The sequence below is a fragment of the Cebus imitator genome, unplaced genomic scaffold, assembly GCF_001604975.1.
Source record: "Cebus imitator isolate Cc_AM_T3 unplaced genomic scaffold, Cebus_imitator-1.0 Scaffold96, whole genome shotgun sequence".
Lineage (NCBI taxonomy): Eukaryota > Metazoa > Chordata > Mammalia > Primates > Cebidae > Cebus > Cebus imitator.
Genome location: NW_016107411.1, coordinates 2,503,133 through 2,521,545, shown reverse-complemented (window position 1 = coordinate 2,521,545; position 18,413 = coordinate 2,503,133). Strand labels below are relative to the sequence as shown.

General features: G+C 46.8%; 3 protein-coding genes across 3 annotated transcripts in view; 2 read left to right on the top strand and 1 right to left on the bottom strand.

Annotated features, from left to right (window-relative positions):
- Window positions 1-10,087: 10,087 nt before the first annotated feature.
- Window positions 10,088-15,937, top strand: LOC108309781 (major intrinsic protein of lens fiber). Its single transcript, XM_017536333.2, has 4 exons — window positions 10,088-10,505; window positions 11,025-11,189; window positions 11,627-11,707; window positions 13,991-15,937. The coding sequence occupies exons 1-4, from the start codon at window positions 10,146-10,148 to the stop codon at window positions 14,174-14,176; spliced, it is 792 nt and encodes a 263-aa protein (XP_017391822.1). The 5' UTR covers window positions 10,088-10,145; the 3' UTR covers window positions 14,177-15,937.
- On the bottom strand, window positions 13,226-13,583 carry LOC108309782 (dynein light chain roadblock-type 1-like). Its single transcript, XM_037741200.1, has one exon. The coding sequence runs from the start codon at window positions 13,521-13,523 to the stop codon at window positions 13,233-13,235; it is 291 nt and encodes a 96-aa protein (XP_037597128.1). The 5' UTR covers window positions 13,524-13,583; the 3' UTR covers window positions 13,226-13,232.
- A 56-nt stretch (window positions 15,938-15,993) lies between the features above and the next one.
- TIMELESS (timeless circadian regulator) overlaps window positions 15,994-18,413 on the top strand; it is a 32,392-nt gene continuing 29,972 nt past the window's right edge. Inside the window, exon 1 of the mRNA XM_037741255.1 lies at window positions 15,994-16,135. The gene's annotated coding sequence lies outside the window, so the exon portion shown is untranslated. The remainder of the gene's footprint in view (window positions 16,136-18,413) is intronic.

Below are 18,413 nucleotides of genomic sequence, written 5' to 3'. Positions count from 1 at the left end.
TGGGAGGGGGTCATAGGTTTTGGAGTCACGAGGTTGACCATGGTCAGTTACAAAGTCCAGTTGCCTTATCAGTTGAGGCTGGCCTAAGTAACAATGGAAGAATGTCTCCAAGTTAATTAGGCACCTCAGGGGTTTGTCATTCTTCTCTTTTTGTGGTTTTCCAGTTATTTCAGACTTTCTAGTTCCAGGAATTCATCTGGAGGTGTATGTGCAGGTCACAGAGGTTACCATGCCATCCATGGTGCAGTCAGTTGGCCTAAAAGACCTTACATTCACCTTCCTCATTCACATGATTTACCCGCCTTGTTGCTCATTGTAATTATAATTTTTTTTTCTTTTTTGAAACAGAGTCTCACTCTTGTCACTCAGGCTGGAGTGCAGTTCAGCTCCCTGCAAACTCCGCCTCCTAGGTTCAAGCAATTCTCCTACCTCAGCCTCCCAAGTAGCTGGGATCACAGATGTGCACCACCACACCCAGTTAATTTTTTGTATTTTTAGTAGAGGTAGGGTTTTGCCGTGTTGCCCAGGCTGGTCTCAAACTCCTGGCCTCCAGTGATCCACTCACCTCAGCCTCCCAAAGTGCTGACCACGCCTGGCCTATGATTCTTAATTTTCATGCAAAATAATTAGAATGTGATAGAATTTTACTTGACAGACAAAACAGGGAAAGACACTTGAGGCAGCAGGAATAGCTTAAACTAACGCACTGGGTTATGAAATTTAGAACAGAGTGTTTGAGGAACCACAAGGAACACAATATTGCCAGAGTCTCACGTTGGGGAGACTAGGAAAGCAGTTGGAAAAGTCAAGGCTGGATGATGAAGTGCCTTATGTGCCACAAGAAGGAGTTTAGACCGTCTTTCAGGCATTCAGGAGCTGTTGAAGGGAGCACAGAGAAGTTACAAATTACAGGTACCATGTAAAGATAAAGCTGGCAGCAATATGGAGAATTAATTGGAAGGGAAGAGACTAGAAACAGGGACAAATGGGGTCTGAGACCACTAGAGTTCTCAGGTGAAGCCTGGTGCAGACTCAGCTAATTAAGAGGTAGAATTCTTGGACTTTTAGTGACATTAGGTGGAAGTGAGAGGATAAGGGAAAGTGTCAAGGCTGATTCATAAGTTTCTGACTTAATAAGGGGATACAGAAGGAGAAGCATGTTTGGATGAGAAGATACTCAGTTCAGCTCTGGACGGGCTAAATTGAGGTGTCTGCAAGACAACCAGGTGAATTGTTCCACAGATACGTGGATATACATCTCAAGGATGAGGTGGATTTAGATGCAGATGAGGTCATCTAAGGAGCGGGTATAGAGTAGAGTAAGTAGGGAATAAACTGAAGGTGCAACTCTAAAAAACACCAATACATGAGATAAAGTGCTTAGAACAGAACCTGACCCATAGTGAGCATTAGTCTACCTGGCTCGAAGTTGTATCTGACTCCCTAGGAAAAGAAAGGAGGCGGCAAGGGTGGGCTAATTATTACTCGATTTCTTGGATTACCCCATTTCTAACTCAAGGGAGCCCTGGCCTGATCCAAGTGCTAATTGGATCCCTTAACTATGGAGGGAGAAGGATGATGCATTCAGTGCGTGGTGATTTTTCTAGACTTTGCCAGGAGTCAGCAGTCAGCAAAGCATAACCAGAGAAAGAGAGAAAAGGGCGGGGGCTGGGGGGTGGGTAGGGCCTCAGGAGCTAGCCAAAGAGGCTATTGGGCTGGCTTGTGCTATGCTGGGGCTTTTGTCCTGCTGAAACTGTCCACACAATGGAGCTGGGTTACATGCTGACCTGGCATTCCGAGTATGGGGCTGGGATAGAGATTCTGCATGGTGGAAGCAGACATGGATAGTCACCTTGTCCCTGAGGACTGCATCTCCATTCATCCACAGTGAAATCACTAGAGAGGATGTTCAATATATGATAATAATAAATTATGTTTATGTGTGATTAATTCACACATCAACTCATATATACTTTGATTTTTTTTTTAAAGAGATACGGTCTGGCTACATTGTCTAGGCTGGATTTAAATTCCTGGGCTCAAGCAATCCTTAACTTCAGCCTCCCAAATAGCAGGGACTACAGGCATGTGCCACTGCACCCAGCTCATTTATTTTTATTTAATTTATTTTATTTTATTATTATTATTATTTTGAGACAATTTCTCATTCTGCCACCCAGGCTGGAGTGCAATGACATGATCTTGGCTCATTGCAACCTCTGCCTCCCAGGTTGAAGCCGTTTTCCTGCCTCAGCCTCCCAAGTAGCTGGGACTACAAGCATGCCCAACCATGCCCGGCTAATTTTTGTATTTTTAGTAGAGATGGGGTTTCACCAAGTTGTCCAGCTGGCCTTGAACTCCTGACCTCAAGTGATCTGTCCACCTCGGCCTCCCAGAGTGCTGGGAAAACAGATGTGAGCCACTGTTCTCAGCCTTTATTTATTGTTTTGAACAGAGTCTCTCTCTGTTGCCCAGGCTGGAGTGCAGTGGTGCCATCAGCTCACCGCAGCCTTGAACTCCTGGCCTCAGGTGATTCTCCTGCCTTGGCCTCTCAAAGTGCTGGGATTACAGGCATGAGTCACTATGACTGGCTATTTTTCCTGTTAAATTTTAATTTTTTTTTTTTTTTTTTTTTGAGACGGAGTTTTCTTCTTGTTACCCAGGCTGGAGTGCAATGGCGCAATCTCGGCTCACCGCAACCTCTGCCTCCTGGGTTCACGCAATTCTCTTGTCTCAGCCTCCTGAGTAGCTGGGATTACAGGCACGTGCCACCATGCCCAACTAATTTTTTGTATTTTTAGTAGAGACGGGGTTTCACCATGTTGACCAGGATGGTCTCGATCTCTTGACCTCGTGATCCACCCGCCTCGGCCTCCCACAGTGCTGGGATTACAGGCTTGAGCCACCGCGCCCGGCCTAATTATTTATTTATATTTTTATAACCTGGCCACATAGGCAAGAAAAAAACTGTTTTGTTTTCTTTTAAAGAGACAGAGTCTCACTCTGTCACCCAGGCTGGAGTGCAGTGACATGATCATAGCTCACTGTAGCCTTGAATTCCTGGACTCAAGGGATCCTTCCATGTCAGCCTCCTGAGTAGCTAAGACTATAGGCATGTGCCACCATACCCTCTGATTTTTAAAAATTTCTTACAGATGGCCAAGCACAGTGGCTCATGCCTGTAATCCCAGCACTTTGGGAGGCCGAGGTGGGAAGATCATGAGGTCACAAGTTCAAGACAAATCTGGCCAACATAGTGAAACCCCATCTCTACTAAAAATACAAAAATCAGTCAGGCGTGGTGGCTCATGCCTGTAATCCCAGCTATTTGGGAGGCTGAGACAAGAGAATCGCTTGAGCCCGGGAGATGGAGGTTGTAGTGAGCGGAGATCACACCATTCCACTGCAGCCTGGGCAACAAGAGCAAGACTCCGTCTCAAAAAAAATATTAATAATAATAAAATTTCTTATAGAGACAAGGTCTTGCTATGTTGCCCAAGCTGGTCTTGAACTCCTAGCCAGGTAATCCTCCTGCCTTGGCCTCCCAAAGTGTTGAGGTTACAGGCATGAGCCACCACATCTGTCCAGGGTAGATTTTTTTATGGAACTCAAACCTGATATGTTCTTCAGGTCCTGATAATATGGGCTGGCTAGGGTGTATCTGCAGTAAGATGGTGAGTCAGTCCTGGACGTTCTCAGAGGGGACTTTGGTAATCACATGGGACCCACTGTGGAGGAATAAAGCAAGAAAAATCGCTCCTGCTTACAGATTTTCTAAGCTATATAGACCCACTTGCTCCCTATTACTATGGATAATGCTTGTATAGCACTCTCTGGGACTGAGCAATGAAATCTTCCTTACTGAAATGTGGAGTAAGCTAGGATCACTATCACTGTCGTAAAGTTTTGAAGACTGATCATTAATAATCTAGATATAACTCAGTTAAGTGTAGCAATAAATGAGAATTCAGGGTGATTATTGCTAGGAGCGATTAAGGCTGATAATAACTTTGTAATTACTCAGATTTGTTATTTTACAAATCCTTTCTCCATTTCCACAGTTCCTGTTGGAAAAAACTTCAAAAACATTTGTATACTTACTCAAGGCCAGAAGAAAAGAGAGGTGGAGAATCTATAGCTAAAAACATTTTGCAACCCCTGAAGAGAACCCCAAATATGAGAATAGAGTAGAATAATAGCAAACGGGGGAACAAGTGAACCAGAAAAAAGATGAAGATGGAGTGTGTCCTGGCATCACCCAGGAGGGTCAGACCCCAGAAATCCCCTTACTCCAAGGCAATTCTCCAAAGTCACTTTACTTTGCAGATTTCTTATTTTTTTGTTTGTTTGTTTTGTTTTTATTTTCTTTATTTTTATTTTTTTAAAGATGGGGTTTCACCATATTGGTCAGGCTGGTCTCGAACTCCTGACCTCAGGTGATCCACCTGCCTCAGCCTCCCAAAGTGCTGGGATTACAGGTGTGAGCCACCGTGCCTGGCTGGTTTTTGTTTTTAAGACAGAGTCTCACTCTGTTGTCCAGGCTGGGGTGCAGTAGCGTAATCATGACCCACTACAGCCTCGACATCCACTAACTCATTGAACCAGGCTAAGGCCTGGTTATTTTGTGTTGTTTTGATACAAGGTCTCACTCTGTCGCCCCGGTTGGAGTACAGTGACACCATCACAGCTCACCGCCTCAGCATTCCAAGTAACTAGGACTGTAGGCGCGTCCCAATTCTGAAGGGAGACACAGCCTTTTTTTTTGTATTTTTTTTTGTTGTTGTTGTTGTTTTGTTTAAAAAGGCTAGGCTAAGGCTAGGTTAGGTGGCTCATGCCTGTAATCCCAGCACGTTGGGAGGCCAAGACAGGCAGATCGTCTGAGCCCAGGAGTTTAAGACAAGCCTAGGCAACATGGCAAAACCCCATCTCTACAAAAAATACAAAAATTAGCTAGGTGTAATGGTGCATGCCTATAGTTCCAGCTACTTGGGAGGCTGAGGTGGTGGGAGGATTGCTTGAGCCTGGGAGATTGTGCCACTACACTCCGGCCTCCAGTCTGAGCCACAGAGCAAGACCCCGTCTCAAAAACAAGAGAGAAAAAAAAAAAGGCCGGGCTCTATGGCTCATGCCTGTAATCCCAGCACTTTGGGAGGCTGTGTTGGTAGGATCGCTTGAAGCCAGGAATTTGAGACCAGCCTGAGCAACATAGTAAGACCTCATCTCTACAAAACAATTAAAAATAAGCTGAGTGCAGCGGCACGTGCCTTTAGTCCCAGCTACTCAGGAGGCTTAGATGGGAGGATTGCATGAGCCCAGGAGTTCAAGACTGCAATGAACTGTGATCATGCCACTATGAAACTCTATCTGTAAAAAAATAAAAATAGCTGGGCGTGGTGGCTCATGCCTGTAATCCCAGCACTTTGGGAGGCTGAGGCAGGCAGATCGCAAGGTTAGGAGTTTGAGACCAGCCTGGGCAATATGGTGAAACCACGTCTCTACTAAAAATACAAAAATTAGCTGGGCATGGTGGCGGTTGCCTGTAGTCCCAGTTATTCCAGAGACTGAGGCAGAAGAATCGCTTGAACCCTGGAGGCGGAGGTGGCAGTGAGCCGGGATCGCGCCATTGCACTCCAGCCTGGGTAACAGAGCGAGACTCTGTCTAAAAAAATAAAATAAAATAAAAATAAAAGACTAGGCTAATAGAAAACAATAAGTATACTAATTGTAGGTAAATCTATGGAAAAACTCAAGTAAGCTTTTGAGAGTTCATCTCTTGTTAGGTTTAAAAGAGGCTGGCATTTAGCTAAGTAGGGAGACTGGTGTGAAAGGAAATGGACCGAAGTGTAGCTCTCTGTGGAGTTCTTGTCAACGTTTCCCGAAGGATAAAGGCAAGAGTTTGGTAGCTGCAGATAAGGAAAGCTAGGCACTTTATTTGGCGTCTACAAGAGATTGAATTAACTGTCCTTTGCTGTTCTGTCTCTTATTATAGGAGGCTATAGGATTGGCAAGTAGAGATAACCTGTTCCTGTTAATAAAACCCTCATGGAGTGGCTTCTGTTTACTTTTTAATTTTTTTTAATTTTTAATTTTTTTTTTATTTTCCTTTTGAGATGGAGTCTCACCCTGTCGCCCAGGCTGGAGTGCAGTGGTGTGATCTCAGCTGACCACAACCTCCGCTTCCTGTGATTCTCCTGCCTCAGCCTCCCAAGTAGCTGGGATGACAGGCGTGCACCATGACGCCCAGCTAATACTTTTTGCGTATTTTTAGTAGAAACGGGGTTTTGCCATGTTGGCCAGGCTGGTCTCGAACTCCCAACCTCAGATGAGCTGCCCACCTCAGCCTCGCAGAGTGCTGGGATTACAGGCATAAGCCACTGTACCCTGCCAAATTTTCAATTTTTTTGAGACAGGGCCTGACTCTGTTGCCAAGGCTGGAGTGAGTGGTGCTATCTCAGCTCACTGCAACCTCCACCTCCCAGGCTCAAGTCATCCTCCCACCTCCGCCTCCCCAGTAGCTGGGACTACAGGTGTGCATCACTGTGCCTGGCTAAATTTGTATTTTTTGTAGAGGCGGGGTTTTGCCACGTTGCTCAGGCTGGTCTCTAACTCCTGAGCTCAAGCGACTCTCCCACCTCAGCCTCCTGAGTAGCTGGGACTAAGGTGCAGGTAGCTCCTGTTTATTAAGTGCTTTATTCTATGCCAGACACTACTAGGCCCTTTACTTACATTATCTTATTTGATACAGAGGAAACTGAGACTCAGAAAGCTTATGCTAATTTGACCCGGTGTAGTGGCTCAGGCCTGTAATCCCAGCACTCTGGGAGGCTGTGTCAGGCAAATCACTTGAGGCCAAGAGTTTGAGGCCAGCCTGGCCAACATAATGAAACATTGTCTCTACTGAAAATACAAAAATTAGCCAGGCATGGTGGCATGCACCTCTAATCCCAGCTACTTGGGAGGCTTGAACCCAGGAGGTGGAGGCTACAGTGAGCTGAGATCACATCACGATACTTCAGAGTGTGACTCTGTCAAAAGAGAGAGAGAGTGAGAGAGGAAGCTAGCTAGCTTATGCTAATTGAATCCATTCAACAAATATTTCTTTACTGCCTTCTGTGTGTTAAGCACCAGGTTTACACTGGTGAGAAATCAGACATGGTCCCTGCCTTCCTGGAACCTATATATAGTGGAGATATCTTGTTCAACTAGAAAGTGGTAAAGCATGTATTGTTGTCACTGCTTTTTTAATTAATTTGGAGTACACAGAATATTTTGTTGTTCCTGATATCCTCTCCTCATTGGCCTATATATGGCTCCCACTTATTTGTTTTTAGTAATGATTAAGTATCATTTCTAACCATTCACCCAATAGAAAAACTAGAACCTTGACAATTACTTTTCTTTTGAGACTCAGTTTTGCTCTTGTTGCCCAGGCTGAAGTGCAGTGGTGTGATCTTGGCTCACTGCAACCTCTGCCTCCCCAGTTCAAGCAATTCTGTCTCAGCCTCCCAAGTAGCTGGGATTACAGGCGCCCACCACCAGGCCTGGCTAATTATTGTATTTTTGGTAGAGATGACATTTCACCATGTTGGCCAGGCTGGCCTCAAACTCTTGGCCTCAGGTGATCTGCCTGCCTTGGCCTCCCAAAGTGCTGGGATTCTAGGTGTGAGCCACTGTGCCCAGCCAGTAATTACATAAATTTACATGATGTGCTACCCAAGTTTCTCTTGGGTATATAAGTGAGAAGTACAGTTGCTGAGTCAGAAATTATGTAATTTGACCTAGTGCGGTGGCTCACACCTGTACTCTCAGCACTTTGGGAGGCCAAGAGGGGCAGATCACTTGAGGTCAGGACTTCAAGACCAGCCTGGCCAACATGGTGAAACCCCATCTCTACTAAAAATACAAAAATTAGCCGGGGATGGTGGCAGGCACCTGTAGTCCCAGCTGCTTGGGAGGCTGAGGCATGAAAATTGCTTTAACCAGGAGGCAGAGTTTGCAGTGAGCCGATTATGCCACTGCACTCCAGCCTGGGCAACAGAATGAGACTCTGTCTCAAAGAAAAAAAAATTATGTTATTTGTTCATCTTGAAAAGTAGGTGTTAAACCATGTCCCAAAGTCATTATCAGGTGGGGCACAGCGTCTCACTTTGGGAGGCCGAGGTGGCAGGATCACTTGAGCCCAGGAGTTTGAGACCAGATTAGGCAACACAGTGAGAGCCCGTCTCTACAAAAAATAAAAAAAAATTAGCTGGGCATGGTGGTCTCTACCTGTAGTAGGAGGATCGCTTGAGCCCAGGAGGTTAAAAATGCAATGAGCTGTGATGGCACCACTGCACTCCAGCATGGGTGACAGAGCAAAACCCTGTTTCAAAAAAAAAAAAGAAATAGTTGTTATCTCAGTTTATACTCCCACCAGCAGTTGTAACTGTATCCTTACCTAATTGCACCAGAGTATCTATTGCCAAAGTCTCAGTTCCTAACACCATGATGTGCTATCCTCTCTTTTTCTCCTGTCCAGGGCACCTTTTCTGGAGGCAGCATGAACCCTGCATGCTTCCTGAGTCCAGCAGTGGTGACTGGGATCTAGGATCAATACTGGGTGAGATGCACTGAGGGTTACAAGACCTGAGTCAGGAGACTGATGGGGCTTCTAGCATATAGGAAACTCCAACGATTTCCGGTGGATTGTTTCTCTTCTATGTAATTAAGAGCTCCAAACCCTTTGGGTGCCCTCTGACCTATTTTCAGCAACTCTTCCTGTCAGTGGATAGGTTAGATGGACCCTCTGCCTTCACTATGACTCTCTTTCCATCCATCCCCAAGCTGGGTATTGCAAGGAGAGAGCACAGGCCCTGATCTGTGTTCCCTCTCTCTCCCCACAGGTGTACTGGGTGGGACCCATGCTGGGCACCATTCTTGCAGCTTCACCTTTGAATTTCTGTTCTCTGGTGCTTCATGAAAAAAGTCTGTGGCCTGTATGACTTGCCACAATGTGGAGATTGTAGAACCTATCAGTATGTCCCATTCCACCTTCTCCATCACCACACAGGCCCCATGCCTAGGTCCCAAGTCCCTCACCAAGCCCTAGCACAACTGAACCTCTTTCCCCAAACTTTCCTTTCCCATATTATCCTTTCCCTCTCCTTGACCAGCTGTTTCCCCAGATCTGATCTCAGCACACCCATACCTTTCCTGGGAATCGAGGTTTAGGGTGTGCTGATCACGGCTGTCTTGGAGGACATTGGACCTTCCCATTGTCATGACTCAGTTTCCTTCCTTTCACTACTTCTTGCTGTGACCATGTGAGTTCAGAAAGATGAAATACAAGCTGATTCTAAGGTTTAACTATGAGTCCCTTTCCCATTTCTATCCCTCCAGCCTCACCCCCAGCCCATGCGGGGATGATAGTGTCTTCTCTCTGTCAGTCTCTGTGGTTTAAAAAGCCAGGCCTAGGGTTTGAAAAGGGAGGTGCTGTCATGGACTGGGGGTAGGGAACCTGGGCTCAGAGAAAGCCAGACGCAGCAGAACTATTCTGTCCCAGAGCTGCACGGTCCACAGATTCCAGCCCAAAACTAGCCAATGAGAGAAAGTCTTCTAATCCCTGGGAACTAAAGAATTCTCTTTAGTTATCCAACTTCCCTGCTGAACCCCACTCCTTACCCCCACCCCCACCCTTGCCCCTGGCAGGCTCAGAGGAGCCTGAGGCCCCCATGAGCTCAGCCCCAAATATCATGAAGTGAGCTCAGCTTGACGGACTTTCCAAAGACAGTTGAAGAGTATTCTAATGTAGATATCAATCAGGACTATGAACTCCAACTTTGACACACATTGAAGGGCAGACTCTTCCAGTCCCACTGTTCTTTGCCCCCCTTCTCATAGTCTTTTCTGCTCTGACCCCAATCCCACCCTCACTGCCATGGCTCTCTTGGCTCATCTCCCAGTTGAGAGAGACAGGAAAATCCAGCATCTTTACTATGTATGGGAGGGGGCCTAGCCCTGCACAGCTGTGAAGGGGTTAAGAGGCCGGGCCAGTTACCTCAGCCTGCCCCTCCCAGGGATTAAGAGTCCTCTATAAAGGGGACTGTCCACCCAGATAAGGCCAGGGGGGTAGCAGTGACCCAGGCACTGTGCCCATCCCCCCTGCCATGTGGGAACTGCGGTCAGCCTCCTTTTGGAGGGCCATATTTGCGGAGTTCTTTGCCACTCTCTTCTATGTCTTCTTTGGGCTGGGGTCCTCACTGCGTTGGGCTCCTGGGCCCCTGCATGTGCTGCAGGTGGCAATGGCCTTTGGCTTGGCCCTGGCTACCCTGGTGCAGTCTGTGGGCCACATCAGTGGAGCCCACGTCAATCCTGCAGTCACTTTTGCTTTCCTTGTGGGCTCCCAGATGTCCCTGCTCCGTGCCTTCTGCTATATGGCAGCCCAGCTCCTGGGAGCTGTGGCTGGGGCTGCTGTGCTGTATAGTGTTACCCCGCCTGCCGTCCGAGGAAACCTAGCACTCAACACGGTAATGGTTGGCTGAGAGGGGATGGGAACCTGGTGTCCTGACTCTCTGTTGCCCTGACTCCCTGACTGGTACAGGTGAATCAGCTCCCTTGGGATCTGGGACAATATGTGCATGTGTGAGCATGTGTGTGTGCATGTGTGAGCATATGTGTGTCAAAGTGGGGAGGATGGACAGGTGGTTTAGAGCTGTAAGGAAGCCATATGACCCTGGACTGAGAATTAAGAAACCTGAGATTGAGTTTCAATTTTCCTTCCAACTCCTTGCAGGTTCTTAAGGAAGCTTATTTTACCTTTCAAAGCCTCAGTTTCCTCATCCATGTAAGTGGGTGCAATCATTTCCATCATGAAGGAGCATTGTTAGGAGATATTAAGATGCAAATACAATGACTACGAAGTGGGTTGTATTATCCTTCCTCTCCAGGGACCTGATGCCATAAGGGGCTCCTTGCCGGGGAATTCTTGAGGAGGTAACACTGCAGCAGCCCTAATGAGCTGCCTCTCTTCTTTTTCCTTTGCGCAGTTGCACCCTGGGGTAAGCGTGGGCCAGGCCACCACAGTGGAGATCTTCCTGACGCTCCAGTTTGTGCTCTGCATCTTTGCCACATGCGACGAGAGGCGGAATGGCCAACTGGGCTCTGTGGCCCTGGCCGTTGGCTTCTCCCTTGCCTTGGGGCACCTCTTTGGGGTAAGCAGGAAGGAGAGAAACTTCTCATTCAAGGATTCCGGGGCCCCTAAACCTTTCCTAAACTTTAAGGGTTCTTCCTGCCAACTTCACTGTCAAACATGAACATTACCCATCACACTCTGTACTGGCACAGAGGAATCAACTCTACCCTATCCCTCTCTTGGGACTGCTATATCTAGTCCTTCTTGACCCCAAGGTAGAAATGCATGCATCCTGGCTAGACATGGGCTTTGCCTATGGATCCATAGGCTGTTCCCAGATGGGGCATCAGTTGCCCTCACCCCATTGTGGGAACCACCGGAGAGTCATGCAGGCTGTCCTTCTCCATTTGCTGCTGGCCGGAGACCAGATGCCAGCTCTCAGGGGCAATGTGGGTTGTGGCAAGAGAAGCAGGGGTGGAGCAGGGGGTGTCTCAGTCACAAATGTCTCTTTTGCAGATGTATTATACTGGTGCAGGCATGAATCCTGCCCGCTCCTTTGCTCCTGCCATTCTCACTGGGAACTTCACCAACCATTGGGTGAGTGAAGGGAGAGGGACAAGATCCTGGAACCCTTCTGGGTGGTTGTGGTTTGCAGGTTCCAGGCTGGGTTCCTGCTTTCCTTCTGCGTGTATTGGCTGTTCTACCAGCACTCAGCTAAGGGGGCTGTCAGAGAGTTTGGCATGTCTGTGTGAGCAGGATTCACGATTTTACTAGAAAGAGAGGCTCTTGCTCACATTGTTCCTTCTCTGCTTAGTCAGGGAGTATGCACCGAGTATTCACTGGGTGCCTGAACTAAGGGGTATGAAGAGAGACAACTAAATATGAGCACAATAAATTCTGCTCTCAGAGATCAGGATGTGTCATGAGCACAAATGGGCCTCAGTTCTAACACATTACTGGCTTTGTGTGTGACCACGGGCAAATAACTCACTCTGTGCTTCAGTTTCTTTTACTATAAAATGGGACATTACAAGAAATGTGTGAAAGTTATATGTGAGAAACATTTAGCACGGAATCTGGTATAAAGTAAGTACTCAAGAAATATTGGTTGGGTTTATGTTGTTTTGAACATATGCAAGCCAAACGTATGGAAATAATTCAAAAACATTTCAAAGCTGTATACCCATTTTTATAACAACATTATTCACAATGCCAAGAGGTAGAAGCAGCCCAAGTGTTCCTCCGTGGATGAGTGTATAAACAAGATGTGGTATATGCATAAATGGAATATTAGCCCTCAAAAGGAGGGAAATTCTGACACGTTACAACATGGATACATCTTGAGTACATTATGATAAGTGAATAAGCCAGTCACAAAAAAGACAAATACTGTATGATTATATGAGGTATTTAGAGTATTCATATTCATAGACACAAAGTAGGATAGTTACCTTCTATAGAAGGCAGGAGAGATGGGGTGGGGTGGAATAGGCAGTTGTTTAATGCGTATAAAGTTTTGCAAGATGAAAAATTTCTAGATATGGGTTGCACAACAATGTGAATATATTTAACACTACTAAACTGTACACTTAAAAATATATACATACATATATATTTTTTTGAGATGGAGTGTCGGTCTGTCACCCAAGCTGGAGTGCAGTGGCGCGCCATCTCGGCTCACTGTAACCTCCACCTCCCAAGTTCAAGTGATTCTCCTGCCTCAGCCTCCCAAGTAGCTGGGATTACAGGCACCCACCACCCCACCCGGCTAATTTTTGTATTTTTTTTTTTAAAGCATTTTGCTTATTTTTAGTTAAAGAAAAACAGCCTTCTCCAATGGCAACAAAGTGAACTGAAAGTCAGAAGTGCAGGCGTCTCGTAAGTTCTTGCTCCAAAACCTGGAAGTGAGGCGAGAGGGCCCTCCCAGAGCTCTAGGGAAGGCTGGCACAGCACAGGGGTTCCTTTGGTTGGGGAGGAAGAGCCGCCAGCCCACATATGGTCACTGGATTGGTCTGAGTGGGCTCCAAGGTGACTGTCACCTGCCAGTCTGCTAACATGATCGACATTAATATTCTTGGGGGGCATTAAATTAAGGAATGACACAGAGAGTCACAAGAGTGGCCTATTTGGTTGGATTCTGAATCACAGTCAGGAAATAGTCTTTATCTGGTGCAACCATAATCTCATTTTTCTTGGAGCGAATTCGAAGGAAGGTGAGATCACTCTGGGGGTCGATTTCACGCACGGTGCTCCGTGCCTTCAGGATGAAGCTGTGCATGAGGCTGGCATACTGGGTGGTGGTGGGGTTGTCCATAGTGCTCTTGATGGGATTGCCTTCTGTGTTCACCACGATGATTCCCTGCACTCCCTTCTGGCTCTGAAGTTGCTTCAGTGTCTCCTCCACCTCTGCCATTTCCGACGGATCTGGTAGCCCTGCATAGCCAACACTCAGCCCAGTCCTGTCAATTTCTGTATTTTTAGTAGAGACGGTGTTTTGCTATGTTGGCCAGGCTGGTCTCAAATGCCTAATCTTGTGGTCCACCTGCCTTGGCCTCCCAAAGTGCTGGGATTACAGGTGTGAGCCACTGTGCCTGGCCAAAAATATTTAATATGGCAAATTTTATATGTATTTTACCAAAATGTATAAAAAATTTTTGAAAGCAACATACAAACTAGTGCAAATTGATAACAACAAATAGAATATACATGTGCAAAGGTGTAGGGAAAAGGAGCAATTTGATGAATCAGAAAAGAAATGGTGAGTTTCTTGTATATATCAAGTGCACAATGTCTTGTTTTCCGCTAAGGGGGTTGAAAAAGGAGCAGCCTTGCTGCTCTGTCCCCTCCCCAAACCTGAGTATTCCTTTTCTCTTCCTACAGGTATACTGGGTGGGCCCAATCATTGGAGGGGGTCTGGGCAGCCTCCTCTACGACTTTCTCCTCTTCCCTCGGCTCAAGAGTATTTCTGAGAGACTGTCTGTCCTCAAGGGTGCCAAACCCAGTGATTCCAATGAACAACCAGAGGTCACAGGGGAACCTGTTGAACTGAAGACCCAGGCCCTGTAGAAGCTCCAGCTGAATAGAGGGAGTAGAAATCTTCTGAGTTTACGTGGAGGGTTGAGCCGGCCCCTAGATGAAGAAAGAGACTGTGGGGAGGGGCATGTACTTCTTTATTTTTTAACTTATGTATGTGGTTTTTTTCTTTTTCCTTTTGCTGTGTGAAATCTTTCAAGTTGCATTCATGAGCTGGTTGGTGCAAACCTCCCTTCCTCCCCGACCCACCTTCCTTTGCCGAGTGTGCTGATTGTGCATATGAATGTGAGTGAGTGTGGCTGGGGCATGAGAGCTAAGGAAGCAAAAAGAGGTGCCATCTTATACCTCCCTTCCTCGACCCAGTGTGGTGAGTACAGGGTAACCGACACCTTATGTTTCTGGCCTTTACCCTGCTGCCAGTCAAGTGTGTGGCTCTTGATTTCTGAGGGAACAGAGAGCAGAAAGTTACTCCTCACACAAGGCAGATGGAGAGAAGTGGAGACAAGGCATTCCAAGGTTTAGGAGAAGGGACTCAAGGGAGGTGAGTGGTGAAAATGGAGGTATTAGCCCCAGATCAGGATGCAAGTGTTCCAAAAAATTGGGGGGAAATTAATGTGAACATACAGCCTACTTATCTCAGGGATGCTTGCCCCAGGGGCTTGGGTGGGGAAGTAGCTCTGAGAAAAGTGAACACTAGGATTTGAGCTATTCTGTAAAGGCATGCAAACCTTTCTACATCCACTGGCTGGTGTTCATTCTGGCATAGTGGATCTCTTTGGAGGTCTTGGGCCAAGGAGCTTCTAACCTAAAAAAGGCTTGGGCAAGCCTAGAATCTAGAAAAATTAAGCAGCTTATCTGGTCAGCCTGACATCCACTGGCGTGGCCACCTGGCAGATGGTATTTAAGCCCCACAACTGTTCCCTAAGGCCAACACAGGAAATCTGACTGCTGGAGCAAATAAATGCAGGCGTGGCAGTAGGGGGCATAAAGGGAGAGTTTGACTCTGTTTTAAATTATTTAGAGCTAATCAAAACACTCTTCAAATGGCATCTTTCTGCTTTTATCACTAGTTCCGTGTTTTGTTTTGTGTCTGTGTATTTTCATTTCTCTGTCATCTGTTCTTTCATCTTGAAGCAAATATCTTCTAACTCCCTCATACCCCAGAAATTGATTCATTCTATTCAAATGCATAACAATTCAGGAGATTATTATTCATTTGAGCCTATCTTCTTCTTTTTAGACAGGGGGTTCTTACTGTGTTGCCCAGGTTGGAGTGCAATGGCTATTCACAGGCACAACCATGGCACACTACAGCATAGAAATCCTGGGCTAAAGCGATCTTCCTGCCTCAGCCTCCACAGTAGCTGAGATTACAGGGGTCCAGAGCAGAGCCCTATTATCTTCTCTTGGGGGCAAGATCATATCAGCAGAGGCCAGAAGAGACCCTCAACTGATCAATGAATATTTATGGTTGCTCTCTTCCTTTTATGAGCCTCTTGCATACTTCGCAAGCTTTAAAAGTATACCTATAATACAACAGACATCCCCCACCCCAGAAGACTATTCCTCCCTATACTTCAGCTCTTCACTTCCTCCCAAATAAAACCTAACTTTTCTAACTAACTATTTAAGACTTGGAATAGTCCGCTTGACTAGAAGAAGGGGAAGAATGTTTGTAAAGTCACCTCTAATCGGACTTTCATTCTACTATAATTCAGCAGAAAATTCATAGCGCTGTGATTTTTAGATCCCTTGTAGGGGATCGACCCCACATTAAACAATCCCCGCACTCGCTTCCCTTTACCTTCCTTCATCGCCAATCTCCGCCCCCGTTCCGCTCGGAGTCACGTGGACCAGCCCGGCTCGCCCCGCCTCGCTCTACGCGGAGGCGGGGACCGGCGCAGCAGAGCCTGATGGCAGGAAAGCCTGCGGCCCTGCGCCTGAAGGCCGCTGGCTCCTCGGAGCTTCTGAGGACCCGCAGGGAGCGGGTGGGTGAGTGTATGGCGAGAGGGCGCTAAGCGGACACGGGGATCCTTTCGAAGCTGCGGGGGCATTCTCGGGAGGCGCTGAGTCCCTTTTCCCGCCACCCGGTTTAGAGGCAGGGGGCGGGGCGCGTACTTCTGGCGCGCACGCGCAGTTCTGTACTCTGCGCCTTCTGCGGTGCGGCGATCCCAGGTCGTGCCAGAGGCTCTCTTCGCCTTGCGCTGCTTGGGCCTCCCGCGGGATAGGGTTGTGATGGGAAGGGGCTTGGAACTCCGGAAGTAGAACAGAAAGTGCCTGGGGGAGTTCCACTTCGGAGCTCCCCATCCAGTTGAAAACCAGTGTGTGGCCTGGCGGTCAGCAGGGGTCGGGATTCACAGACGGCTTGACTTAAATCGTGGGTTTTTATGGAATATGGAATGATTTCTCACTCCCTTTCCTTCTGTTTGGGTTTGTCAGATGGAACTCAGCCGCTAATGAGGCTTTTTCCCTTGAGCCTCTCAATTATTTCCCTTAAATGCTTCCACTAGTACTTTCAATTTTTTATTTTATTTATTTTTTTAATTGTTTTTTGAGATGGAGTCTCGCTCTGTTGCCTAGGCTGGAGTGCAGTGGCGCGATCTCGGCTCACTGCAGCCTCCACCTCCAGGGTTCAAGCGATTCTCCTGCCTCAGCCTCCAGAGTACCTGGGATTACACGTGCCCGCCAGCACACTCGGCTAATTTTTGTATTTTTAATAGAGACGGGGTTTCACCATGTTGGCTATGCTGGTCTCCAACCCCAGACCTCAAGTGATCCGCCCACCTCGGCCTCCCAAAGTGCTGGGATTACAGGAGTGAGCCACCGTGCGCAGCCCCACTGGTACTTCCTACAAAGTAAAGATAACTGGTCATTTCATGTTACATTTAAAACTCCTTTTTGACTACCACAGTTAGGTTTAAATCTTTAAGTGGGGGCCTGTGGCCTCTCACAGTCTGGCCCTGACCCTCTCAATCTCATTTGTAAAGCTTTTATGCACCTGACTCCTGGCCACGTGGAAAGATTGTGACTGTGCTCTTTCATATCTCAGTACTTAGGGTTCCTGCTGTTCCTTCTGCTTGGAAGTGAACACGGCTCTGCCAAGTGAACTTCTCTTTGAAAACTGAGCATAATTGTCCCTCTGAAAATCAGTTTATTCAGCCTTTTTAGGCCAAGTTAGTCACTTCCTCCTTTGTGTCTCTGAAGTTTTTCACTCCCTTCTATTACCAGGGGCACTGATACAGCTCAATACAAAATCAATAAAAGGTTACTGAGCTCCTAATATGTACCATGCACTGTGCTTAGGGCCAGGCTTACAGAGATGAGTAGGACGGAGGGTTCCCCTCCCTTGAGAAACTCAAGTCTTAAGGAAAACACATGTAATTGAGTCTTCTGCGGTTACAGTAAAAGGGTCATAAAGAAGTCCTCCCTGGCTTCCTTCCTCCTGTCACTGCACTGACATCATCTTACATCCTGATGTCTCCAAATCTCTAGCTCCAAACACTTCTCCCTCATCTTCCAGACTTCTCTTTTCAGTTCAGTTTAGTAAAGCATTTTTTGAGCTGTGCTCAAAAGCATACATTGTGCTGGGTAGTGATGATTCCTGATCTGAAAGAGTTTAAGTTTTATTGCAGTTAACATAGGATAGTTAGAATCACCTGAGGAACATTTTCAAAACACCTTGCCCAAGCCCCGCTCCTGGAAATTTTGATCCAGTAAGAAGGCTCTGAAAATTCAAGGGTGAATAATAATTCCTGTCCTTGGCCAGGCGCGGTGGCTCACGCCTGTAATCTTAGCACTTTGGGGGGGCCAAAGCAGGTGGATTATCTGAGGTTAGGAGTTCCAGATCAGCCTGGCCAATATGGTGAAACCCCGTCTCTACTAAAAAAACAAAAAATTAGCTGTGCATGGTGGCGGGTGCTTGTAATTCCAGCTACTTGGGAGGCTGAGTCAGGAGAATCGCAAGAACCTGGGAGGTGTAGATTGCAGTGAGCCAAGATCACGCTATTGCACTCCAGCCTGGGTGACAGAGTGGACTGTCTCAAAAAAAAAAAAAAAAAAAAAAGGAATTCCTGTCCTCAGGGAATCTAAGGCTAATGGAGGGAGATAGACTTTGATTTTAACTTTTATATATGACATGAATTGTAAGTACCATGACGGAAGTCTGAATATGGCACACAGTGGACAACAAGGAAAAGGAGGTCACTTCTGTATGGAGAAGTCAGGAGGAAGTCCCTTTTGGGCAGAGTCTTTTTTTTTTTTTTTTTTTTTT